Raw genomic sequence first — 27,571 nt, forward strand, 5'->3', positions numbered from 1 at the left:
TTAATTTTTATATTTTTTTAAATTTATTACAATATTTAGATTAAACTAGAAAAACGAGGGAAATTATTCTGATAACATTTTTGTTACCTCCATCGGCAATGAGAAAAGTATTTTCAAGAGATCTGATTCCCTCTTTCTGCGACCTGAGATTGTATAAAATGGTTCAATGTTCAGCAAAGGGTTTCCAATTTTCTCCATTAGAGCAGCAGTCATTCTGAAAATACAATTACTGTATTGATAAATATTTTACACTTTCATGAAAATTTATAATGTCTTCCAAGGAACAATGAAACAAGGGTATAGTGGATTAGGATGATAATTAAATGCCAGGTCTCACTTCAGTACACTGGTTGGGTACTCTCCATGTGGGTTTGTTTGCGCTTTTATCTCAGTTCCCATAGCTGTCTCTAAACAAAGAGAGAGAGGAATGGTTGAATTATACAATAAAAATAATTATTTTTATATGTATTTATCGGAGTAACATACAAACTTAAATAATATCTCAAAACCAGCAATTAATACTGAATAATGAACTTTTATCAAATATATTGATACTTGACATCTATTATGAGAGACAGGGGTACTAAGCAAAAGAAGTGCAATAACAAGTATTTAATATTTTCCATTTACAATATATATAAATAATAATAAATAACAAAATAGAATTCATACTACTTCATTAAAATCAGTTTTCTGAGAACTTTATGGTCGTAATAAAGTGGAAATTTATAGTATATTGATAATAGATTTCAAATTATTAGAATTTTTAGATAATTTATCTGATTGTATACCTGCGATTGCATCTAAAGCACAGTTGGACATATATTCTGTCAATTGGAATGCCCCTTTCCCAACTTTATCCTTTAAACAATCTCGAAGGACCTTGGAGCATTTGTTAAAAATAGGAACAAACTCATCTAGAATCTTGAAGTGGAAGGTTGGTGTAATAGCTTTTCTTCTCATCTGCCACAGTTTTCCTATAAGTAGAAAGAAATTCTGGAAAACAAATTTTCTACACAAATTTTCCAAAGAATAATTTTGGTTAAAACAAAAACTAATGGCATAAATGCACTGCAGCCTCATAGAGGTCAATCATGTACTTTTCCCTATAGTTATAATTTATAAATCTTCAATATAAAAGTAATAAAATTTAATATTCACAATTGTAAGAAATTCAATATCTTTTGTAAAGATATTGAATTTCTTACAATTGTGAATATTAAATTTTTAATAAAGATGTAATAAAATTTAATATTCACAATTGTAAGAAATTCAATATCTTTTGTAAAGATATTGAATTTCTTACAATTGTGAATATTAAATTTTTAATAAAGATGTAATAAAATTTAATATTCAACTATAATATAACTTTTAAAATTAGTATGACCCTATCATCTCTCGTTTTAAAAAGGACTGTGCCGAATTCTGTATTCTTATCAGAGATTTAGCTTATATTAAAACTAATGTTGTTAATTTTTAATTTTTGAAGATTCCAAAGCTGATTATTTAAGTCTATTTTATTAGTAATTTCCTACATAATCTTGACCAATTCTTTCATTGTCTGTTGTTGGTATTAACCAATATTTTTAATGTTTTTGGTGAATTAAATGAATTCATAAATTTTCTGATTTTTTTATTTCATGTCTTTTATGCGACTTTTACCCTATTGAAATATGAAGTTATATGAGCCCTAGTGACTGTTGTAGCTGGGGGAGTTGAGACTTCACCTCAGCAACTATGAAACTGTAGCAGTGCTGTTTCCATTTCAGCCTTGGTGGGTTGGCTTTCATTTTATGGCAGCTTCATGGAATGAAAACTCGACCCTCCCACACTGGTTAGAATAGATTGGTTACCTTGGACAACTCTACTGTTTGTTGATATGACCAGGTAGGTCATATCAACAATAAAATCAATAACTTTTTTTTTGTTTAACAAATAATTAGATGATCCAATCAATAAGTTGGAAACAAAATTTATTATTATCAAAAAATATTTTAATGATCTGCTTGTCACAACAAAAAATTACGATTTCAATCAATTTAATTCAATAGCAATAAAATTTACTTGAGAAAAAACAATCAATAACAAAATTAGATATTTAAATACTAACATAGTCTTGAACAATAATAAAATTGAAACCTTTTAAACTAAAAAAGAAAATTCCAGTGACATAATTCAAATCACCCTAGGCATCAAATTTTAAATACTATAAAGAATATAATCAAAAAAACTATTAACACTAGAGCCAAGTTAAGGGCTATTTAAAAAATACCAAAATATTGATAACTGAAAAATTGATAGAATATTGATGAACAACTTCATCTGCAATCCGTTCCTCATAATAAAAACATTCAGAGGAGCTACCTGCACACACAGTGTGCAATCATCTTATTTGTACAAAGGGAGTTACAAAGCGACTGATTTCTATTGCAAACATGTTATTTATGAAAAATGGCCAATATAAAGCAATAATAATTGTTGGATTCTGGAGATTATCTCCAAAAATATCTGCTGTGTTGACTAGATTAAGTCTGAGTAAGACTTAGCAGGGCCCAGATAACCAGCTAAATCCTTCGAGAAGATAAGAATGAAGTTGAGAAGAAGAGGGTAAGGACTTGTATAACTTTTTTTTTTTGTTTTTTTTATTGTTTTTACTGTTGTTTATTTATAAAGGTTAAACATAAATATCATTAAGTATGGATAGAAGTTGTTCATCAATATTCTTCAATACACTGTGTGTGCAGGTAGCTCCTCTGAATGTTTTTATTATGAGGAGCGGATTGCAGATGTGCACCAGGTGTGCAATATAAAATAAAATAAAAACACATAATTAAATTGAACATTTATTCCAAAAATAGTTGGGTGACATGAAATCTTTATTTTAGGTTCAGTGATGAAGAAAAGAATATAATAATAGATAAAATGAAATAAATAAAAATAAAAGAATATAAACATAAATTTTTAAGAAGCAGTACAAGATAGTGAACTTTCCTGACCTTTACTTTTGTTATACTGAATGAAAATCCTTGAAATAATTGGAAAAAAATTAAAACCACCATCAAATTTTATTTTCACACACTTCTAGGATAAGTTTTGTTTCAGACTAATAATGTTTTCATACTGACTGATAATTGCAATTCAAGATCATTGCACACTTGGTGTGCAGTCAGTCTTTTTGTCTCAGTAATGCATTGCACACAGGATACAAAATTGGTCTCAAATGAGTTAATATGAGGGATGGAGGTCCTGGCTTTGGCCAGAATGGTAGATCGAGGATGTTACAAGCCCTCATCTATCAACACAATTTAAATTAAGTACAATTATCTCAGGAATGTTATTTTATTTAATTTATAAAATTTACATATTCTATTCTTCCCTTTGGTTTTAAAATGTTCATTGTTGCCTGCTTTTTTTATTCTTTTTTTTTATCATTGTTAATTATTTTTAAATAATGTTAATTAAACTTTTTAAAGTGGTTTCTCTTTTTCATTTCATTCTTTATTATTACTGTCATTTTTTAATATCATTTATAAAAGTTAAACATAAATAGTTAATCATTAAGTATGGATAGAAGCTGTTCATCAATATTCTATCAATTTTTCAGTTATCAATATTTTGGTATTTTTTAAATAGCCCTTAACTTGGCTCTAGTGTTAATAGTTTTTTTGATTATATTCTTTATAGTATTTAAAATTTGATGCCTAGGGTGATTTGAATTATGTCACTGGAATTTTCTTTTTTAGTTTAAAAGGTTTCAATTTTATTATTGTTCAAGACTATGTTAGTATTTAAATATCTAATTTTGTTATTGATTGTTTTTTCTCAAGTAAATTTTATTGCTATTGAATTAAATTGATTGAAATCATAATTTTTTGTTGTGATAAGCAGACCATTAAAATATTTTTTGATAATAATAAATTCTGTTTCCAACTTATTGATTAGACCATCTAATTATTTGTTAGGAAAACATCTGCTTAGGATATCAGATAATTTATTTCCTATAGTTAATCTATTTATTATGTAATCATTAATTTACATTATAGCTACTTTTTTCATTTTGTCTGATTTTATAACAATTATGATAAATTATGTATAATAATTATGATTATAAAATTTATTTATCTCTTAGAAATTTTTCATAAAGTTAAATAAAATAATTTCTGAGGATTTAGAAAGGTATGGATTTTTAAAAATGAAAAAACAAAACAAACTTGTCTTTGAATGGCTGAAAAATTATCTATTTTCTTACCTGTGCTTACAAGAAGCCCAGTACCCAGCCAAGGAACTAATTCATCATAACTAGCTGATTTTTTTAGTAAAGTATTGCTGGTCAAAATCATCTAAAAAATATTGAATTTAAATCAGAAGGTTAACTATTTATGAAAATTTTATTGTAAAAACTATGAGGTATTTATTGTTGACCATAGATCCAATATGAGGAGAAGATCGTCGAGGGTGTGTTACTTATTTATCTGTGCCGATGTTTTGGCCTGAATTTCAGACCTTCATCAGGTAATCTGGATCCTAAATTATTGTATTACCCTGGTAACCTGTACAGAGCTTCTTTTGAGAGTGAAAATCACTATGAGTCAAGAGTCAGATTCTCTGTGGAAGCTTCATATATATGTGTTATCCTGATGAAGGTCTGAAATTCAGGGCAAAACGTTGGCTCAAATAAATAAATTTCACTTATTTGTGTATCATTAGTAACCAAACCTGCGACCATCTTCTTCTAATATTGTAAAAATAATTGTTAAGATTAAATAAAATGAATTATTAAATTTTTTAGCATTTAATTTTTTTTTTCTAGGAATGGAAATTTTAAATGTATTACAAGTAAACATTTCAATGTGAATTAATTATAAAAAAAAAAATTTTAATGAATTTTAATACTTCTTTGCTTATCTTCATTTCTTACTTTTACTTACCTATTTTTTTTAAACTTTCTTTATTCTTTATTAGTAATTTATAACATTTTTTTCCACTGATGGTCTTATCAAATGTTTATCTTAATGAGTGTTTAAAAAAATCTTACTTATATTAATTTCAAAGGGTATCTTTTATCGTATTGTCTTACTTGTATTTTCACTCTGATATGATATAGACATATTATCTTAGTTATTATTTATTATTAATATCTTCCACTTATTTTTATGTTTCAGTTTTTTTAAAAAAATATAAGATGTACTAGCATTAAACAATAAATATTTGTTTTATAAATCAATGTTATGTTACTTACTTGTATGTCATCTGGGTCGAAAAGAAAAATGTGCAATTGAGGGCCGAGCCAAACACGAAATGCATTCCCATATTTCTCTCTGTGTTTTCTCCAACTTTCTATTGCCTCTAATGAAAATTAATATAACTTTATAAACATTAATAGTTATAAAAATACTTAAATACTATGATTATTATATTGGAAGAAGATAGTTGACCGTATGAAGTAGATTGGAATAAATTTGGTTCCATGTTTGTCATTGGTCAGTAGTAAATTTGTGTTCAGGCATATTCTATCTTTTTTTCTTGGTTTGATTAAATTTCCAAGGATTGTGTAGATGCTCCTACATCAGTTATGTCAATTCCATTGACTAATTTCGTTCATGGAAGAGGAAAATTAGTTTATAGGGCCAATCTATTTTTGAATACTGATCGTCGGATTTGGTCCAAATTAGGAGATTGGTGCAAATATTATACAATAGCAATATTATCAACTAATATAAAATATCACAAATTATTGTATTGCAACATAAATGTAAACATGTATATGTAAACATAAATGTAAGTTGTTGTATTTTTGAAACCTGGGAGTACTAATTTGGTTTATAATAAATTCTAACAGGGACATTTTTATAATTCGTGTGTTTTCAGAAAATTACTTTTTCATATTGGCAGGCAAAAGTAGTGGATACAATTTACACTGGACTATTGTGTACAACTTTTTTTAAATTTTCATTCATGCTTGAGCCACATTGGAACAGTCGTTTTCGAAATGTGTCGAGGAAAATGTGTTAGTATATGAAAGTATTGGATTAAATTGGTGAAATTAATATAAAACCAACAACAAGGCATGAACCCACGCAATTCCGTTTTTTTTTTTTTTTATTAAAATCAGATTAATCATTTAATCGAATGTGTCCGAACACAAATTTTACTATAGACCAATGACAAACATGGAACTAAATTTATTCTTGGTGCGATTGAAAATTTACGACCCTGAGGCCATAATTTTTTTTAACCACATAAAGAGTGTGGGGGGCAGAGACCTGAGGTCTTATTTCACCCAGATTTGTGTTTGGAAAACAGATGAAGAGTGATTTTGTGCTCACAAGTGACCATTAATACTTTGAAGTTACTAAATAATTCGCGAGATGGGAATGGAAAAACTATTTAAACCTACAAAAGGCATGTCTGACACAGATTTAATCCACATATATATTGTAAATGTTTTAACGTTATTTAGAGAGGAGTGGCTGTAGTGGTACTCCAATTCGCTAAAAATATTCGTAGAGGGATAAAAAAGTTTAGACAACCATATGGCACTTCTAAAACTCTAACTCAACTCAGATACAAATTTTCAGTATTATAACTCAATTTGAATTTTCGTTACCCATGATTCAACCTACAAAAATAATGTTCAATATATACCGTTGAATTCCACGCAATAGCATCATCCCTACATTTTTGCCTCTCAATAACTCAAAAGACAATAGTAATAATTTCAGATTCATTGAGCTCTCTAAAAGTTATAATTTTTTTAAAAATTTAATTTAAATTTTTAAAAGTGCATGGCCTCCTTTCCAAATTTTGGCCTTTCTTCGATTTTAATTGTTTATTTTATTATTATTATTATCTTATAATTTTTATTATTATTTTATTTTTTAAGCGTGAATGAATGAATGTCTGTGTGTCTTTTATAATTATAGTAATTCATAGGCGTTGATGACTAAATATCTACACCTATGTTTAACAGACATCTCCAAAAACCCCTTCGAAATCCGTTTTCTGGCAGCAGCTAGGAAATGATTTCACCACAGCACCTTCCTAGGCGCAAAAAAATGTTCGCTGCAACCCTATCGGGCTAAAAAAATGACATGGAGGAGTTGAATAAGTAGGGGGAAAACGTGACAATTAAACGCTAGGATGAACTTTATATTTCATATTTTTTAATTTTTTTTTTTATTTTGAAAAAGTGGGATTTGCTTGCGGCATCCCTGGCATACGATTGGGCACTCCAGGGTGCTGCAATGTTCAGTTTTGGAACCACTGTTCTAAATCTTATGAAACGTATATATATAATGCCTTATACTTTAAACCACTTTTACATGGGCCAATAGACAAATACTGTCTTGACTACTGAGAAATAAAGTACGCAAGTATCAATAAATACATGCATAGTCAGAAACAAAAATAGGATTGGAATGTATTAAAGTAGATTGTAAACGAAAATTATGGTAAATTTATATTGTTACTCATCCTTACTGGGTCCCATAACGATGAAATTGAAAATGTTGCCTACGATTGGATAGGCTCTAGGACCTGGGATATTTCTTGCCATCCTGCTCATTCTGTCTGGGTACACCAGCCATATTAGAAGGGCCCCTAATATAGCGGACAGAAACAGGAAAAACTCCATCAAATACCTGCAAGCATAATATAACTGGATCACATTTTTATGTTAATAAATTATTTTTTGTCAGTAAAATAACTAGAATTATAAAAACATTTTTAAAAAATGTAATTATATAAACTAAGTTATATGTGTAGAAAATCTGTATCTTTGAAAGATACTTAATTTTCAGGTATTCACCCAAAGACTGTTAACCCAAATCCAAATATTTGGATTTTTTTCCTACTTTCGTTGTGAAGCCGGCGTCTAGGAACATGGTAAACTTGAATTTCGGATTAAGTACCCTAAAAAACATATAGTTATGGTTGAGGAAAAAATGTCTATACTTTTTACTTGAAAACACCTTTGAACCTTCCATGTTTGGATTATTTTTATAGCGTACTCTAGTGGCGCCACAGACTGTTAATATATAACGCCATAGTCAAATTAATGTCACAACCTTACAAGATGAGATCAGAACACACAAAAAAGGGTCAATCCTTCCGGTGGGGGCCCCTCACTAAGACCCCCAAGGAGTGGAGGCCCTATATCACTTTTGATTTGTTTGCTCCAAACTGAAAGAGGAGGCTTTATGATCGTATAGCCCTCGACTCTCACCTTCCGTGGTAGCCTTACTTATCCGACTTTTTAAACAGACAACTATAGCGAGTAGGTTGGTCGGTGTAGAAAATGTCAGAATCTCACAAGAGGAGATTATAATACAAAAAAATTCCATCCTTTCCGGCCGGACCTTAACCTATTTTTTATTTATTTTCAAAACCTCTTTATTTTTCATTTAAATTCAAAAATACAATAATCACAAAAATTCAATAATCAACTTAGACTTTTTTTTTTCCTAGCCCCTATAGAAAATTATATTATTGAAATTTTTATATATACGTTTAAAAAGTTGTTCTTTTACTGGAGCATTGCTCCATTCTAAGGACAGGTTGATATTTTTAGTACTTTGATTTTATACAATATTAAATAGACGAGGTGCTGGGGCACATTTCGTTTTCTGAGTTTTACACTACATACTAAAAACTAAAACTAAAACTAAAGAGTGTCCTTTCACTTCTTTTCAATGGACGGTACATCATTGGCTACGAGGATGGAGGTCTTGCCAGTGTACTGGAGGGGGCGCTGGTATCAGTGATTGGAAGAGTGGGTTGGTCAGATGTTTGAGGGAGTCAAAGAACTTGACATGCCTACGACCAATGAACTCTGGTACTGTAGGAAGTTCGAGGAGCTGGTGCAGTTCCGGAGGCTTCTTCTTCTTCCACGATGTAGTACGGACCATTCTCCGCAGCATACTATCCTGGAATCCCTGAAGGTGGCGCTGCGTGCCATCAGAGAGGTAAGTGAAGAGTGGTGCTCCGTAGAGAAGTGCCGGCCTCAAGATTCTCTTGTAAACTTGAAGTTTAAGTCGCAGAGAGAGCGCTGGTGATGTGAGGAGGTGGTTTAGTCTGTAAGACCGCTTTCTTACAGTTCTCGTTTTCTGGTAGAGGTGGGGGAAAACTTGAGATGACGATCCATCTTCACACCCAGATATACTATCGAGTTTGAAGGGGAAATGGTGGTGTCCAGATTGAGCGACTTCGGGAGAGTCGATCGCTTGTGCTGTTGCTGAGCGAACACGACACAGTCTCTCTTAGCTGGGTTCATGGTGATGTTTAAATTACCTAGGTGTTGAACAATCTCTTTGCAGACCACTCAGGCTCGCCCTAGGGCATGTTTGGGGCTCATACTGCTGTTGTAGATGGCGATGTCGTCGTCATAGGCGGCGACCGTAGCTTTGTAATTTGCACCAACTATATCAGCGGTATAAATTGAAAATAGCACTGGCGATAGAACCGCTCCCTGTGGAACTCCGCAGGTCAATGGGATGGAACAGGAAATCTCGGCTCGAACCCGCACAAAGATCTGTTGTCGAGAAACGACGCTATTATACTGTAGAGTTGCTCTGAACAGTCGTAGTCTATAAGCTTACGATATAAAATGCCGTGAGACACAGAATCGAAAAGCTTTTTGCAATCTATGAAAATCATGGCTATAACATGGTTCCTATTTAAACTGGAGTTCACCTCATTTTGTAGCTTTATCAGATAGTGTTCTGTGCTCAAGCTAATCTGAAAACCAGTCTCCTCGTAAGGGATAACAGAGTGTTCATCATAGAATTCCCGAAGGTAATTCAGAATGATCTTTTCGTATACCTAAGCGAGATGTGGCAGGAGACATATAGGCCTGTAATGGTCGGCATCGAATCCTGTCTTCTTGAGGAGTGGAAACAGGATGGCATGTTCCATTTCTCGGGGAAGTATCTCAGCCTCAAGCACGGATTGTACAGGTTAGTGAGCTTAGCGATTCAATTCCGCGGTATTGTTTTAGCAGGACGGTCTATATTCCATTGTGACCAGGGGCTCGGTTGCCATGACATCGTCTCAAGATGGTCTTCAGTCGTCTAGGTGAGACAAACATATAGTTGTTCTCTCAGGCCATGGTTGGAATTGAGAGCAATGCCCCAGTCCGCGCCTCAATATCCCGCTGGTAGTGGCCAGCTAGAGACTCGGCTTGCTCAGTGGGGGTCATGAGGCGGTCCATGTCATGAAATCGAACGGCCGAGTTATTCTTGGTTGCCGCCTTAGTGAGTTTCCAGAATTTCCTGTAGTCGTCGTGTGTAGCTCTTAAGCGATCATGCCAGACCGCAGTCTTCCACTGGCGCAGAAGATTCCTGATCTGGGTGGTGATCGAGATGATACTTTTTCCCGCGTCTTTCCCGCTCCTTCTTGACTGCTGGGTCCCTGGAGCGGTAATGACGGTTTTTCAGGTTCCGCTTGCTGACAATGAGTGCCATGATGTGGGGTGAGGGTTTCTGAAGGTGGGAAGGTCTAGGGTGGTAGGTGGGGATGGCTTGGCGTACAGACTCCATGACAGCTGACGTGAAGTGGACGATGTAGTTGTCCATTTCATCCACAGAGCGCAGCGTAGGTGCACCCTTTAGCCTATGGCAAACCTCCTCTTTGAACCGGCTCCAGTCAGCCTCCTGATAATTGAACTTCTCAGTCGTAGGCTCAGAGCTGCTCCCGTGCACTTCATAGGTCACCGGGCGGTGGTCGGAAGAGGTGAAATCAGACACGGAGCAACCCGTGATACAATGTGGCTAGTCAACAGGAGGTCTACTGTCGATTGGAAGCCTGTCCCAAAATGGCGGAAAGTATGAGTTCCTGGGTGAACTACCGTGAAGCCAGTTTTCACCAACTGTCTTCCCGCCAGGTTCGGTGAGGTATTATGCCATAGAGTGTGCCTGGCGTTGAAATCTCCCACCAGCCAGTGATTCGTCCTTGCTCCACAGGTGTCTATGAGCTGCCGCAGTTCTGGTACTGACCCTCTAGGAAGCCGGAATACTCTTGTGATGTAGGTGGGTTGGTGCATCAGCACTTGAACGATGAGATGACTGATCCGCCCATCTCGGATGGTCAGAGGTGGCGGGATCTTCTTCCAGCGGATGCCATGGCGCACCGCTTTGAGAACACCACCGTGTCATCGGTGACTACGTGATAGCCCCTGATATATGGCGGTCGTCTCTGTAATCAGGTGTCGGTGAGGAAAAGCTACTGTCGGTTCAGTAAGTGCTAGGAGTGCCTCCACCTCCTCTAGTTTTGGTGCAATGCCACAGCAATTATAATTAAGTACCCGGAATGAATTCATGGCGATTTTTGTCCTCTGATTTCTTTAATGATATCAGACACGAATGCCTGCATGTCTCTCATGAGTCGGGAACATAGTTCGCTGAACATCTGATTCATTTTGGTCATCAAGTTCAAAGCTGTGGATCGAGTGAGCCGGGTAGTGGTGGGAGGGGTTGCTGGGCTCCTATTGGGTCCGGTTCAGGAGAAGCTGGAGAGTCCGATATGGGCTCTGGCGCAGCTGCTGCTGTGGCTGACTGGAGAAATGACGAGTAAGCCGTGGCTGCACTCGCCATTCTATTCTCGGTCCTTGGTCTGGTGGTCGTGGTGGTGGATGGTTGGGCACGAGCTGTTGCTGACGGCCTCGTATTGGCTTCTGCTAGTAGTTATTTTCTGGCTTCCCATTGTTCCATGATCTTCCGGCGTGCTTCACACCCACGGAAGGACGCCACATGATCCTGATCACAATTGGTGCACTTTGGGGCTACCACCCAAGGGCAGGCACCGATGTTGTGCTCTTGGGCACAGCGCACGCACGCCTCCTTGTACCCACAGTAGTTCTTGGTATGACCGAACTGCTGGCATCGGTAGCATTGAGATGGGCCATGTTCTTTCCGTTGAACAAAATGTTGGGCTGCGAAGAGGCACTGGTCGATGTAGCGTATCTTCTTTATGTCTTCGAGGGTGACCTGAACTGGGACCGTGATAATAATAGGGGAGAGGGGGATTTTCGTTCCATCACAGTTCGATTTTTTGGAGACGCCTAATATCGATAGGGGCTGGTGCTGGAAGGCACCCTGGACATATTCCAAGGGCATGGAGATGTCTTTGTTTTTAATGATATAGCGCTGCTGCGTTTTTCCTTGTCGTGGGGCATAGGTGTGATGACCTATTTGTAACGATTTGAGGCCAGTTACAACGGCGTCTCGATCCGCTGCGGACTCCAGGGAAATCTGAACACCCCCCCCCTCCCCACCGGCTTTACGCACCAGGTATTTAGTTATATGTAGATGAGCTAGGTATGGCCTCACTGCCGGGATTTGCTGGCTTGCCACGACAACCGGAGGTAGGGAGATTTTTGTGGAGAGGTCTCCGTTTCAGTTTCAGTAGGTAGAGCTCTCAGCGCGTCGTATGGATTGGGATCAGTAAAGTTAACATTCTTTTCCTGACGCGGCTGTTTCTTTGATTTCTTTTTAATTTTCGGTTTAATTCCGGTCTTGCTTGGCGGATTTTGGCCTGCCTGCGACCGCGTCTTGCGGGTGAAGTATTCGAGTTCCAGCAACGACAGTATAAGTATCGTCATCAGAGTCTGGCGGCAGGTTTGCGGCTTGAGTTGGGGCTAAGGCAGAAGCCATCGCTCTCCAGATTTAATAATATTATTAATAATTAAATTTGGAAAGCGGTTACAACTCGCTCGGAAAAGCTGAACAGTTGAAAAAACTGAGTCTGTGTGTTCGCACTGCTCCATCTAAGGAGTGAATAACACGCGACACTATTTCACAGTTCCGCACAATTAAAATATTAATAAAATGTACCTGATTTAGTGATAAATCCACATTTGTCGAGGTCTTGAGAACCACTAAACACTATATTGTCGCTGAGAACAAAGGCCTTTGTTCTTAAAAAGTACCTTACAATGACGTCCCTAGCTCGAAGCACAGAGCGACCGTAACACTATAGCGACTGGCACTGAACTTTTACACTTATGTTTGTCAATTTTGAGCTTCGTCAACTTGCTGGGCTATTAAACGCCATTGAGAGATCTTAGTATTAGACGTTAGCTTTTAGTGGACCAGAAGTTCTATTTTCATCTTTATTGATTTAAATAATACATTAATAATGAATATTACGTCATTTGACAACTTAGACTCTTTTTTTTTTCCATAAACCCTATTTATGAATTTCATTTATGGTTTTTAGCATGAATATATATTCTGGTCCTGCACTGTTTCCTTCTTCTGTAGTGGCCTACATTTAAAGGAGTTTTTGACTTGTATTTTTGTTGTAGTGGGCGTTCTTCGAATTTAATAATGTGCTAGGGCACACATTAGTTTTGAAATTTAAACTAAACCTAAAAAAAACTTATTCTTTAAGTTCGTGTGCTGGCACGTAGTTTCTGAGTTTTCATCAGGTTCGTTGCCAACGCACCGGAGGGGCGCTGGTGTAAGGGTCCTGAACAGTGGATTTCTTTGGTGCTGTAGAGAGTCGAAAAACTTTATGTGCCTGCATTGGATGAACTCAGGCACAGTGGGTAGTTCGAAGAGCTCGTGTTGATGATCTGTCTTCATCTTCTTCATCGATGTTGGGCGCACAATCTTCCGCAACACTGTATCCTGGAAGCGTTGTAGATGGTGCTGTGTCCCTTCTCTGAGGTGGGTGAAGAGTGGGGCACCATATAGGAGTGCTGGTCTCAAAATGCTTTTATAAATTTGGAGTTTGAGCCTTAGTGAGAGTACTGGTGATGATAAAAGGTGGTGTAACCGGTATGATGTGAGACGGACTCGTTTGGTCTTCATATAGCAATTATCTTTCAGTGTCATGTGGCGATCCAATTTAATGCCCAGATAAACTATAGTTTGAAGGCCTTCGTACGGAGTTTGCCACTTGGAGCGTGCGAGGTAGTCTGGTTTACTTCCCTTTCTGTAGTGGGAACATCACGCAATCTGTTTTTGCCGGGTTTACCTGAATGTTGAGATGGTGTAGTTTTTACTATCTCCTGGCATGGTTTCTTCGCCCGCTTGAGGGCATATTTGGCGCTGGCGCTGCTGCTATAAAATGCGATGTCGTCTGCGAAAGCGGCTGTTGTGGCAATGGTGTAGTTATGCCCCACGACGTCCACAGTGTATATGGAGAAGAGGAGAGGAGACAGGACCGTCCCTTGTGAAACAACGCACGTTACTGAGATTGTTCTGGAGTGATTTTCACGAACCCGCACAGCTAGGCTACGGTTGTTTAAAAACGATACTATGATGCTATAGAGTTGTTCTGGGCAGTTAAGGTCCGCGGGCTTACGGCATAAAATGCCGTGAGACACGGAACCGAAGGCCTTCGTACAGTTTATAGAGATCATAGCTGAAACATGGTTTCTATTGAAGTCTCTGCATACCTCGGTTTGTAGTTTCATTAGGTGATGTTCCGAGCTGAGATGAGCTTGGAAGCCAGTTTGCTTATAAGGGACGACTGAGTGTTCCTCGTAAAAATTTCTGAGATAATTTAGAATAATTTTTTCAAAGACCTTTGCTAGGTGTGGTAGAAGGCTAATGGGCCTATAGTAATCTCCTTGTCACCTGACTTTGCTGGTTTTAGTAGCGGGAACAGAATGGCGTGTTTCCAGATTGCAGGAAAGTATCTCATTCGCAAGCACGAGTTGTACAGGTTCATGAGATGTGCTATGCCTTTTCTGGGGAGTTGCTTCAGCAAGACCGTTTGGACTTCCTCGTGGCGGGTGGGCGGTTTCCGTTTGACCTTAAAATAGCTTTTAGCTACCTGGGGCTGACAAACATGTAGTTCTCTTCCCTAGCCATGTGTGGTATTTCTGCATTAAGGGTTCGAACTGTGAATACCACACACTGGGTTCGAACGAATTTCTCGTTGGTAATGGTCTGCTAGTAGTCCACCAGTTGTGAGGGGGTGAGAAGCCGGTCTTCGTCGTACAATCTGATGGTGTTGGATTTCTTCGTTGCACTTTTGGTGAGCTTCCAGAACTTCTAACGTCACCATGAGTAGCTAGCAACTGCTCGTGACAGATAGCTGTTTTCCACTGTCTCAGAAGGTTTTTGATTTGGGTAGTCATAGCGTTGACTGCTCGTTTGATATTTGGATCCCTGGAGCGATACCATCTGTTCTTGAAGGTGCGCCAGCTCTCAATGAGAGCTAAGATATGAGGTGGTGGTGGTCGGAGGTGAGGGGGTGAAGGTCGGTAGATGGGGATGGATTGTGCTGTTGCCTCGAGGAGGATAGTGGTGAGCTGTTCGATGTAGCGATCGACCTGCTCTCTGGTGTGGAGAGATGGTATCTTCGGTAGTTTCCCATACACTTCTGATCTGTATATATTCCAGTCGGCGTCTTGGTACCTAAAGTTCTTGTTCGCTGGTCGTTCCCTTCGGCCGTGGATGGAATATTGCACTGGACGATGATCAGACGATAGGAATCCTAAGGCGGTGTATCCTGTAATCCTTTGTGTTTGTCTCGTCAGGAGGAGGTCTAAAGTTGAAGTGGCTCCATTTGCGACATGGAGGAAGGTGTAAGTATGCGGGTGGACTACAGTGAATTGGGTTTTCGCCATCTGTTTACCAGCTCCATTTGTAGTGGAATTATGCCATATGGTGTGTTTGGCATTAAAATCACCAACCAACCAATGATTTGATTTAGCCCATTTTTTTGATTTAGCCCACAGTTTCCATGAATTGTCTCATTTCCCGCAGCGATCCGCTTGGGCGTCTGTAGAAGCCCGTGATGAACGTGGGCTGTTTCAGCTGTAGACTCCAGGGAGCAACGGTCCTATAACACTTTTGAAATATTTACTAAAAAAGGGAAGAGGAGACTTTCTTTTTTTTTTACTATAATAACGAAGAGGAGACTTTAAGATAGTTAGACCGAGCAATATTTAATAAGAACCTGAAATTGGAAAACGGCGTTTTTAGTTATAAAAAAAGGTCCAAAATGTTTTTTCTTTTACCATTGTGAAACTGCTGGTTGATGAAGTAGTCTTGTTTAAGGTTTAAAGAGTTTAGTTGTGTTTACTCTGCGTTGATTATTTTTTTTTGTTGCACCTTGAAGAAGGCCTACAAAGAGAGTGGACGTTAACATAAATTTAACACCTCTTTACTACCATGTGCTTTGTTTTTTATTATTATTTAAAAGTTATTGTTACAGATAAGTTGGAACTATAGACAATATTACATCTCTGAGAGCAGAACTTTGATCAATATTTGAATATATTGATTACTAAGTGGTTTAATACAACAAACTAACTGAGTAATTCGTTACTGGACAGATTAGGGTGCCCTTGACCAGATCAGAGGCGACGTGGTTACATAACTTGACCAATCTGAGCCAGGTTTACAACTGTTAATTCTGTTTTGTTTTTTCTTTTTTAGATGGAATAAAATATAATGAATGAAATGAAATATTAATTTTCTTCATATTTCATTTTATATAAAAATTTGAGGATTATTTACATTAGAATATTTTAAATTAAGATGAGAAAAAAAAAGGGATTTGATAAGAGAATTGATAGAACTGATAATTTGCAGAATTATCAGAAGTGGTTAATTTTTAATCTTTTTGCAATTCATCTTAATTATTTTTCACATTTGAGAACTTCATCTAAAGTGTCTACGACTCTACCGAATAATGAAAGTCATCATGAATGATGGTTTAGATATTGGTTATTTATTTTTATCTTCTGTAACTCTTGATAAATGTGTAATTTTATAGTAAATTAATGGCATAAGTCGGTTCTTGTTTGGGTAGCAAGTGGTTGTGGCCACATACTTGCACCTTTTTTATCCTTGAGCTTATGTCCTTGGGTCTGGATGAGTTAGTCAAACGTCGTAGGCAGTGACTCCTTCAAATGCAGTTATTCAGCAGGACTGTAAGAAAGGGCGATAGCTATAAAAACAACATATATAATTTGTCGTAGGTGCCTAAATTTCTGTTTACCACAATTATTATTAATGTAATCACTTATTTATTCATCAGGAGACTACATCAGAACATTTTGTTTTATATTTTAATCTATTTTATCTGCTATCGGTTGCTTATAACTTCTAATACAAATAAGAAAGAATTCTTGTCGTTTTTATGAATAATTTAAAACTAATGTTCCCTCAAAATTTCATAGCATCTTACTTTTCTACAGAGATTTTTGAGTACATAACAATTCATCAATTTGAACATACGATAAATTGAAAATATTATTATTTAATTTATTTTATACCAGATCGGCCTGGTGGGCCTTACATGGTTGATATAACCGTTACATTATATATGTTTTTTAACAGTTGATTATGGGGGGAGGGGGTATAGTCTGGTACAAAAGACATAACCCCTTATACAATGTTAAAATTAAAAGAAAAAAAAAGATAAAATAAATAGATAAGAATAATGCTCCTTAATTTAAAATAAATAATTCAGCAAACTTAGTAAATAATATCTTCTTTTCCTTTTATTATTTATCGAATAATTTTAACTATAAATACGCAAGAAATAATTTACTGATCCTATTGCAAAGCTATGGATATTTAGAGAATGTGGGACCAACCTCACAGAGGTGTAAATAAGTTTTATGGGGCTCAATGGTTTCAACTCTTTTGTTCCCAATACCTTCATGCCTTTACACTTGGCATAAAAAGTATTAAAAACCATTATATAAATAGTACTTTTTCTATTTTTATCTCCCCTGATTGCCAAAATTACACATGGCGCGATGTCCTAAAACAACCGATTTATAATAATTTTATTGACAGTGTTTTAAATGTATGTTCATCATGTTTTAAATGTCAAATGTATGTTTTGAATAAAGTGTATAAAACAAAATTGATTGATTTGAATAAATTCAATTCATACATTTTTTTATTTTCTATGTCTTTTCTGTAACCTAATTCTTTGATAACAAATTGCTAAGTTACCTCTAAGTGTGCTAATTAGAACCATGATTTAACAACTTGAGGTGACATAAAGTGCCAAATAATTTCAGCTTTAAAGAAGCAAAATTTATTTTGTTTTTTCATTTAAAATGCTATAGTCTATTTTCTTAACAGTAATTAAGTAGAAACGTAATTTAAACAGTCCTCTAGATTTTATGTTCATCCCCCTAATTAGTCTAGGAAACGAAGAATAAAAAAATCCAATAAATTACCATGTTAGGGTAAATGTGATTGATGAATAGTTATTTGTATGTAGATTGGCATTAAAAAACAAGATTAGTTCTCAGCAGACATTTAGAAGTTCAATTTATTCAAGAAAACACCTGAAGGTTCAATAATACCCGGGATACATTTTTTCCAAAAAAGAAAAACAAAACAATAAAACTACCCTTCTTTTGTTATAACATTTTCCTAAATAATACTGTATTTGAGACATCTAATGCCGATAGGATAAGAAGATCCTTGGCAAGGTAAGTACATTCGTATGGAAGTTAAGATAGTTTCTTAGCAGTCGGAGATACTCTTAACTTTAAACTGATAAACAAAATAAAATATGGAAAGATTGACTTTGAACTAATTTAGAATAAATATCCGGCAATGAGGAGGAAAGGATATTTAAACATACCTATTTCTCTTTTATTTGATATTTATAGATTTAATACTGATGTAATATGTTATATTTTATTAATATGTTTTGTAAAAATATAATGTTTTTTATTTTAAAGCTGTCTTATTAACTATGATTAATTCAATTATTTATTGATTACGGTTTAATTATTAGCAGTTGAATATAAATTCAGATTTTTTTCCCGATTTTCATATTATCGTACGTCGAAAATTAGGTAATGAGAAAAGCTTCCTATTCCAAGAACTATTAAACGAACAAATTCCTGTTTGTGCTCATAATGAAGCATAATAAATCCTTATTAAAGAACGAGAATCTTGTTCGTGATCAATGAATGAGTTGCGGTTTCCATGAAATTTGCCAAAATGTAATCACAAAATGGTGGATTCTGTTTTTTCGAAAAATAAATAATACAGTTTTTGAAAAAATTGTATCTTAATGTTTCGTGCGGAAGTTAGTTTCCAAGATGTCATGCATGGAATGAAAAATTAACATAAATTTTAGTTTTTTTTTTCATTAATAAAGTAAACTTCCGGTCGTCTGCCAAGTTCATAAATTTAGATTTTTAATGTCAATTCAAACCTAGCAACATAAAAAAATCAGAACTACAAGATTTTTTGCATGTTTAGTATGCTTCGTTTGCTGGACTAAATTGCTTACTCACTTGTACTACTGGGATTTTACTAGAATTAACACCAAGTAATATAGAAAAAAAAATTAATACCATTACCATAAGAATTAGTTTTCCTTTTTTTTATTTTGGGTTATAACCAAACATTGGGTTTATAATATGGGTCTATTTATTATGAGTTGATAGGGGTGTTTTATACATCATACTTAATCAATTGTTCAAAATATAAAATGAATTGCTGAAAAACCATGTAAGGCCCACCAAGCCGAACTGGGAATATAGAAATAATTGTGAGCGTAATTGAAGTTTTCCGAAGGGCTTTTCGATTTCCGAATAATTGTAGTTATCAATGGTTTTTAATGATTAGGAAAATATGTTGTTCAGCGTATAAACTTTGTAATATAAGTCAACAATAGTAATAATTATTAGTAATATTGCTTTTCTTGGAAGACGTACGCGAAATGAGTACTCACGTCTTTCATTCTGTTCTGCAATTCATCGAAAAAATGCGTGACAGTGGCAGCGATCCAATAGATATTACTGATTAGATTTTGTATGTTATTTGCATTATAAGAAATGTATTTTCTCAAAAGGAACCATTTCTGCACCTTCAGGATTCCCCTCCCCCCAACCTTGCTCCAAAGTTCAAGAATGCGCTAGTCCTCGATATATCATTTATCTGTTCAAAACTAGGGATTCTAGTTATTTTTTTTATTGTTCCAAAAAAAAATGTATATAGCTACTTATACACACTTTTATATTTGAAAGTATTTTAAATTTAAATTGTACATACGAAACAGTAAAACCGCAAATTTGTTTAGCCCAATTTTATTTAAATTTAAATCAATAACCAATATTTATTTGGGTCAATAAATGTTGTATATTTATTGTCCAAACGTTTGGAAGCTGAGGCATGATAATGGTTGCAACTTTCAAACATCGATGATCACTTTAATTTTTATCTACTGAAAAAAGGATAGTTCATCTGGGACAAAAACCTCGACTTCTCTAGTCCCACCACTCTTGTTATCACTTATACGTCTTCAATCTCAATTGAATGATGTTAATTACCAATGCAAGGCAGAGCTTTGAAGTAAATTCTCAACAGGTGTTGGTGATATTTTTATTATGTTGGCGATAATTTCATACGCAGAAGTTGGCTCTGAAAAGCGACATTTTTGCTATTTTTATTCAGAACTCCGAAACTTAACATTTTATCAAAAGGACTATTGAAAAAAAAAAGTTAAAATAAGAAAAATTTAGTATAAATTTTATTAGAGGTTTTTAAATATAAGACCAACATGTAAGGAGCTGAAGCTAGTTTAAAATTGACTAAATTCACGTACTGAGTAATATATATATATAAATGGTGGCGACCCTGTTGCTTCGAACCCATGTTTACTTTGAACATCCTAATCGTAACAATTTTATTTAACATACAAAGAAATCGCACAATTTTAAAGGTTACAATTTACGTCCACAACTTTTAAGTTAAAGGTTAACAAATTACGAAAATAAAATCCACTTCTCAAAAATAAACAATATTTATAAGTTTTTATAAATATTTATTACAAACGAAAATTATAATATTTATTAAGAACGACCAAAAAAAACTGCAGGAACATTATTTCAGAACTTATGAGTGATGTAGAGAACAGCAGCGTTTATGAACTTTGGAGGAGAGGTGGTGTAAAATCCTGAAGGCGCAAAAAATGGGGATTTATTGAAAAAATTAATGACTACTAAGGACTATCACATAAGTAGTTTTATGGCTCCCTAGTTAGTTGCGACAATTGGTAGTTTCTTTTATCTTTAACTATGAGATAAAACTAATTTTGACTATGTTAAATTAAGTTATGTTAGTTAACAAATCTATTTAAAAAATGATATTACTTTATTAATTCTTAATATAGGATAATTGGTATTTTTATATATTTGATCAGGTTTACGTAAATGCCCCATTAAGACATATTCGGAAAGGTATCGTAGATGTATGATGAAACGTTTCTTTTCTTTCCTAGGAAGTTGTTTGTTTTAATTTTTTTCCTAATTGAGGTGAAAAAAACTTGCATTTAGAATATTATCACTGTTCTATATTTGTTGTACTACGTTTCGGGTTTACCCCATAGTCATGTACTAATATACCTACAATTAATTTAACATTATTAATATTTTTTTTATTTTTAAAACCTTGTAATCTATTTTACCTCACTTAGTCAATTACATTTATTTCTTTTTTAAATATATTCATACATACACATAATTTAAAATTTACAACAACATTATTTAAACAATGTTTTACACACTTGTGATGCATTCATTTGTCCCTTTAGCACGATTCAATGTTGAACTATATTTGGCATCATCTTTTTGGACATATCAATATGCCTTTGTGCTGTTTTGAAATGAAACATTTTAACAAAAAGATAAAGAACAAAAATAAAATAAAATACAAAAAAGCAAATGCGTTTACAACAAGAAATACCCTATAGACTAAATATTTATACAATACAAAGAAATAATTCTCAACTATAAACTAGGAAAAAAATAAATAAACAAAAGTAACTATGTGTGAACATAATTAGAAAAAGTAAGTGTAATAAATAATCTTCGTGAATGCGTTTAAACAATCGGCTTCCATATACATATATATATGTGTGTAATAATTAAAGATGTATGAGAAACACGTTTAACCAAAAATGAAACAACTTTATTTATTCTACATAAATATAAATAAAATGTTACATGAAAAAACAACTAATTAATTTTAAAAACAACAAAAAGTACATTAATAATTAAAAATCAAAATAATAATAAAATAAATACAGTACATAGGTAAGAAATTAAATATTGTACTAGAACAAAACATAACAAAAAGATTAATATATAATATATCGTATAATACGTAATATATATATATAATTACCTTTACACTCAAATTCTCGCTGCCTAAACCTTACTGCGGCGACGGCAGACATGCACTGATCAGTTTTGTTTCCAGCTCCCCACTCTGATCTCATTCAGTCTTTATCATTATGGCGCTGAGAAGTGCTTATATGTGCAACGAAATAGTCTAAATTTGAAGTAATTTTATTATAACTACAATTGTATTGTAATACAAACATCTCAACTGAAAAATAAATAACAGTTATTATTTTTGTAATTCAAACAAATAAAAGATTTGTTGATTTAAGAAATTATAATGATTTAATAAGAAAAAAAAATTGAAGATGAAGCAAATGTAATTTTTAATTATATAAAAAATCTATTAACCAGAATAGAAACGTTAATATACTAAACATTCTAGCAGGGTGAGCGCATCACACAACTCTAATTTACCACCGTACTTTGAATTATAATTAATTAATCCTTGCTCGTTTCAAAAAAATTAAAATAAATTTTATTCACTATATCAATACTCACCCTTGGTAATTTTCCGAATGAGCCTTTCATGTAGCTAACTTCAGTTCCACTAGGTTTCAAAAAGCTCTTTTAATAATACTTCTTCTAGGGGTAGAATTTTATCCTTTTCCATTTGCAAAAGTATGACATAAATATATCAATCTAATAAAACGTACATTCTTCACTTAAAGATTTATTCAATGCTAGATATAGAATCAATATCGAAGATACTAAGAATGATTTTCCTGAGTCATCCTGTATACTGCATGGAGCTAATGCAGATTAAATTAAATTTAAAACTAACTGTTTGAGAACTATGGAAACACGACCGAGCCTAAGGTGGTTCGAAGCATAGGGATAAGAAAAATATCTATATTTTTTTAAATATCAAACAAAATTTTTATGATGAGAATAAAAGTATTTTTTCTTATATATTTTATTTCCTTTTAAGTTTATTGGTGTAATTATTGTTGATTGAATATATAGCTTTGCATTTAGTTGTAATGGAAGTTGGGACAAATATCGTGGAACTATTACATGCAAACGAGCTTGTAATCAAAGAGGTACATTCCCTTCCACTGCTTAAGCGGTTCATAGAGGATTGAATATGATGATTATGAGGTAATAATTCGAAGAAAAAAAAAACAATTCCAATTTAAAATTTAGTTTTCCAACCTTTGTATTGTTTCACAAACTTTCTTAATTAGATGGACTAACATTCCATTTTCATTTTTGAAATAATAAATGTTTATAGTTTACTTGGTATATTTAATGTATGTTCGATTATAATGCAATATATGTAGCTGCTTTGCTTGAGTAGTGGCACATCTTACAAGTAAAAAAGCTTTGGTTTTATTTTGAAATGGGCATGTTCCAAAGATATTACCGTAGACAGGGTTCTTTCGCAACTGTGTTCCCTCTATAGACTGGTCCCAAGCTAGTAGGATTGTCAAAAAGTAACGTAGACCACGACACAATCTATAGAATACGCCAAATACAAAATAAAATAATTTCTAGTTTTGTAAAGCAGCCATTTATACCTCATTAAGTTCGAATAACTATGTTTCAAACTTAGCAATATTTCATTTAAGAAATGATACTAGCATACAATAGAAGCTCCAGAGACGAGAAATTCAAAATTCTTGCTTATATTATTATTTTAACATTATCACTTCTTTAAGTAACCACAACTGTGGATTTCTGTTCGCTACGCTCACTCGTCACTAACTCTTTCGAAGTAAGTTTTCAATGACACTACAGTTTATATTTTTGCATCTGAACCTTAATAATCTGTACAGTAAGTATTTTGTACGGTATTATGTCATTGTTGATAAAATGTTGTGGTTATTGGTACAGTCAACAAAGGATTTACTGAAGACAAAATCATAGATTATTTTTTCAACTATTTTCAATACGTTTTGGGGGTACTGAATCCGAATTTCAGGTTTGCCACCTTCCTGTAGACCGGTTTCAAAACAAATATATACCTAATTTTGAATTTTTTTCGCTTATAATTGGAAAACAGCCTTTTTTAAAGAAAAGTATTGAATATGAAGCAGATAAAATTTTCTACAAAATGGATAAATTCCATCTACGTTTCGAAACAACTAGAGTGGTCTACAAAAATAGTCAACATTTATGTAAAAAAATATATAATTTTTAATTTCATCCGTTGAATATGGTTTTTTGAGTGCTAAATCCGAATTTCTTACGAAATCCGTTTATTATGTTTCATTTTTAGCTGACGAAATATTGTGATAATTCTATTTATAATGGAGGACTGGTTTTCAAGCATTTCTTATCTAAAGTAAGTAATTAAATGAGGAGTTTTCTTTCAATAGTTAATTTATTCACTTATGAAAATTAAAGATTAGAATTATACACTAAAAGCATATACTGTTTATTTAAATTTTTGCGTTGTAAAATTGGTTTACAAATAAACATTTTCAATGAAAATTTTACTAATCATATTTGTTGTTCCAGTAACAATTCTTGAATTTTGCAATAATAGAATATAATTTATTTAATTAATAACTTTCCAGTGTGGATGTATTAACTTTTGATTTCTTTTATTCCTCGAAAGATTGTAATTACAGTCAGTGCTGAATGTTTGGGTAATGTAATATTTTTACATTTTTTCAACGTTTCTAACTTCTCCTTCATCTTTAAGTTTACAATTTTTTATTCAAATCAATTATCAACAAAGTCTTTATAGTTCATGATTTCAATTAATCACTACTTAAAAACAATATTAAATTATTTATTACTTAACTTACCATTGATTAAACATTTTTATGATAAACAGACAAATTATAAAATTTTATTTGATTCTTTCTTAAGATTTATGCCAAAAATATGTCAATTTGGTGAAATTCATTATTCTGATCAACAATCTTCTCCCCCCATTTTACTATTATATTTCAATTTTAAACGGAAATATTTTGTACTATTTTTATTTGAGCCAACGTTTTGCCCCACGTTGTAGGGCTTCATCAGGGCTGTTTTGACGGAAATCAAATTTTTATTTCAATTTTAGTCTATATATCCAGTTATTGTGATTCTATTTGATTGAAAGAATAGGAATAATCCCTTAGAAATATAACTAAAAAAAGAGCATGTCAGTTCTGTGAACATTGAATAAAGAAACACAAAAATTTATAGAGCAAATAGAATGATAATTATAGGATATATGAAATAAAATAAAAATATAATGGTGAAATAGATGAGTACCATTGATCAGAAAAATGAATTTTTAATAATATTTCCATGTAGATTGTTAGTAAAGAATCAACTAAAGTATAGTAATTTGGTTGTTTCTCATAAAGAAGTTTAAATAATATATAGTAGGTTAATTAATGGTAATTTAAGTAATAAATAAATGATACTTATTTAATAGTGATTGATAGAGCTGAATATGAATTGTTGGGCCGAAATTTTGTTATGATAGATTATTTTTGAAAAATTATTATGATTCCTTAACATTCTACATTTACTACAACTAAATAAATATACTATTTTACTATTCATTTATTCGAAATGCGTTGGTCAGAATTTTGTAGTCCACTATGCATCATTAGGGTAAAAGATTTTTCTTTTCTATTGTAAGTGAGTGAAAAAGACTAAGTTTATGAACTCAAAAACACAAATACTAAAATATTACTTGTAAATTAAAGTTTGACTAGTGCATTTTGAAGGAAAATGTGTGCTCTTTCTGATAATTATTAATTCATGTTTGACAGGAATCAGTATCTAAGAAATTTATTGAATAAACTTGTAAATGTTTATGAACATTTTGTGGTTTTTTACTCACTAAACGTTATCACTTGGGCTTTTGAGATTGTAAACTTTGCTTTACATTACTCTTACTGTATCAAACAATGTGCAAATTATAGATTTTTTAAACTAACTATTGAAAGCTTGTTGATTGTTTTAATGAAAACTATATCAGTAAGGTGTCTTAGAATATCAGTGATTAGAACATAGAATGTGTGTATAATAATAAAAATAATAATATATGTTGTGTACATTTCACAGGTACATATCTCAAACAATACTGGGCTGGCATACCTTCTGCCAACTTAGGCAGAGTAAACTCTTAATTCTGCTGTAATTCCCCCCAAGTACTATTAATAAACATTTTATATATGTATATGCAAACATATAACTACAAAGTATTATATCTATATACTGCATATACATGTTACTTAAAAATAGTAAGTACTACCATATCTAATAAATTTGTATTTTTAAGGAAATAGTAATTTTTAATTAGTGTCGATTGATTTTATTTACAACTAACATAAATAGATAATACATTATCATGAATAAATTTCTAATACTTTAATTAGATTTTTGCAAGCAAAAATGAGTTTTAATATAAACTCCAAATGTTTGCACTCCCTTTTTCCAAAAATTTAATTTTTGAGCTATGCTAGTATTGCACTAAGGTTACAACATGTTGAATAACTCTTTTTTTGCATTAAATTGAGTACTTGATGTTCACTATATAATGTTATAATATATTATTTATTTATTTATGGTCTTCTTAAAATTGATTATTGCCTTGAATATGTTCCGTATAAAAAGTAGAATTTTACAATCTTATTTTTATATATTTCAGTACTTAGAACAGATCTTAGAATTGTTAGTATTTACAATGTCTGTTATACTTTTTCAGCATTTTTTTGTAACTACAATTAAGTATTCTTTTTCATCAGCCAATCAATTATAAGATAGTCCCAAACCAGGAATATATTCAGAAGGAAAGTAATTTTGTTAGACAATTCCCTTCAGGAAAGTTAGTGCTTATTTCTTTCAACGGTTGTTTAAATTTTGGATCTGAAATAAATTAATAATATACTATATTATTATTATAGTGAATTTGATGTATACATCAAATTGTTAATGTTCAAAACATAACTCCAAAATTGGATTTTTGTTAAATGGGGGTGCAAAGATTTAGAGTTTATATTAGATGTCATTTCTGCTTGCAGAAATCCAATTAAATAATTAGAAGTAGATTTATGGTGGTGTATTATTTACTTATGGTTAGTGTTTCATTTAAGAAAATCAATTAACAGTAATTAAAAATCACTATTTCCTTAAAAATGCACATTTTTTAGATATGTTAGTATGACAATATAATGCATTATTTTTTTATAAAGTGTATATGCAGTTTAAAGATATAATAAGTATATTGTTATTTTTTTTACTGTTTACACATATCTATGTTCAAGTCACCAATATTCCAAGATACCCTATTGATGTAGTTTACATTAAAATAATGAACTAGTAAAGTGAAAGTTAAAAGAAATGGTAAAAATATTTTTTAAAAAAATCAGGATTTTTTTTTTTTAAATGTCTTAGATTCATTTATTGATAAATATTACAATCTGCCACACAGTTGTGGGCAATAGGGAATAGTGATGAATGATCTCATACATACTAAAATAAATAAAAGAAAAAAAAATA

At 32.9% G+C, this 27,571-nt stretch overlaps 1 protein-coding gene across 2 annotated transcripts in view; it reads right to left on the minus strand.

Annotated features, from left to right (window-relative positions):
- Positions 1-22,211, minus strand: part of LOC106689945 (cytochrome P450 4C1) — a 34,007-nt gene extending 11,796 nt beyond the window's left edge. The window contains exons 1-8 of one of the 2 annotated variants that reach the window (XM_014435172.3): positions 22,125-22,154; positions 16,795-16,886; positions 7,480-7,640; positions 5,240-5,346; positions 4,250-4,340; positions 792-977; positions 338-407; positions 88-214 (exon numbers count right to left, since the gene is read on the minus strand). In XM_014435172.3, the coding sequence (XP_014290658.1) occupies positions 88-214; positions 338-407; positions 792-977; positions 4,250-4,340; positions 5,240-5,346; positions 7,480-7,633 (735 nt within the window). In that variant the 5' untranslated portion in view covers positions 7,634-7,640; positions 16,795-16,886; positions 22,125-22,154. Of the gene's footprint in view, positions 1-87; positions 215-337; positions 408-791; positions 978-4,249; positions 4,341-5,239; positions 5,347-7,479; positions 7,641-16,794; positions 16,887-22,124 lie in introns of both variants that reach the window. The other variant, XM_014435170.2, reaches the window with a different exon arrangement.
- Between the last annotated feature and the right edge of the window lie 5,360 nt (positions 22,212-27,571).

Source organism: Halyomorpha halys, unplaced genomic scaffold (assembly GCF_000696795.3).
Source record: "Halyomorpha halys isolate HHAL.00 unplaced genomic scaffold, Hhal_1.1 Scaffold1530.1, whole genome shotgun sequence".
NCBI classification, from domain to species: Eukaryota; Metazoa; Arthropoda; class Insecta; order Hemiptera; family Pentatomidae; genus Halyomorpha; species Halyomorpha halys.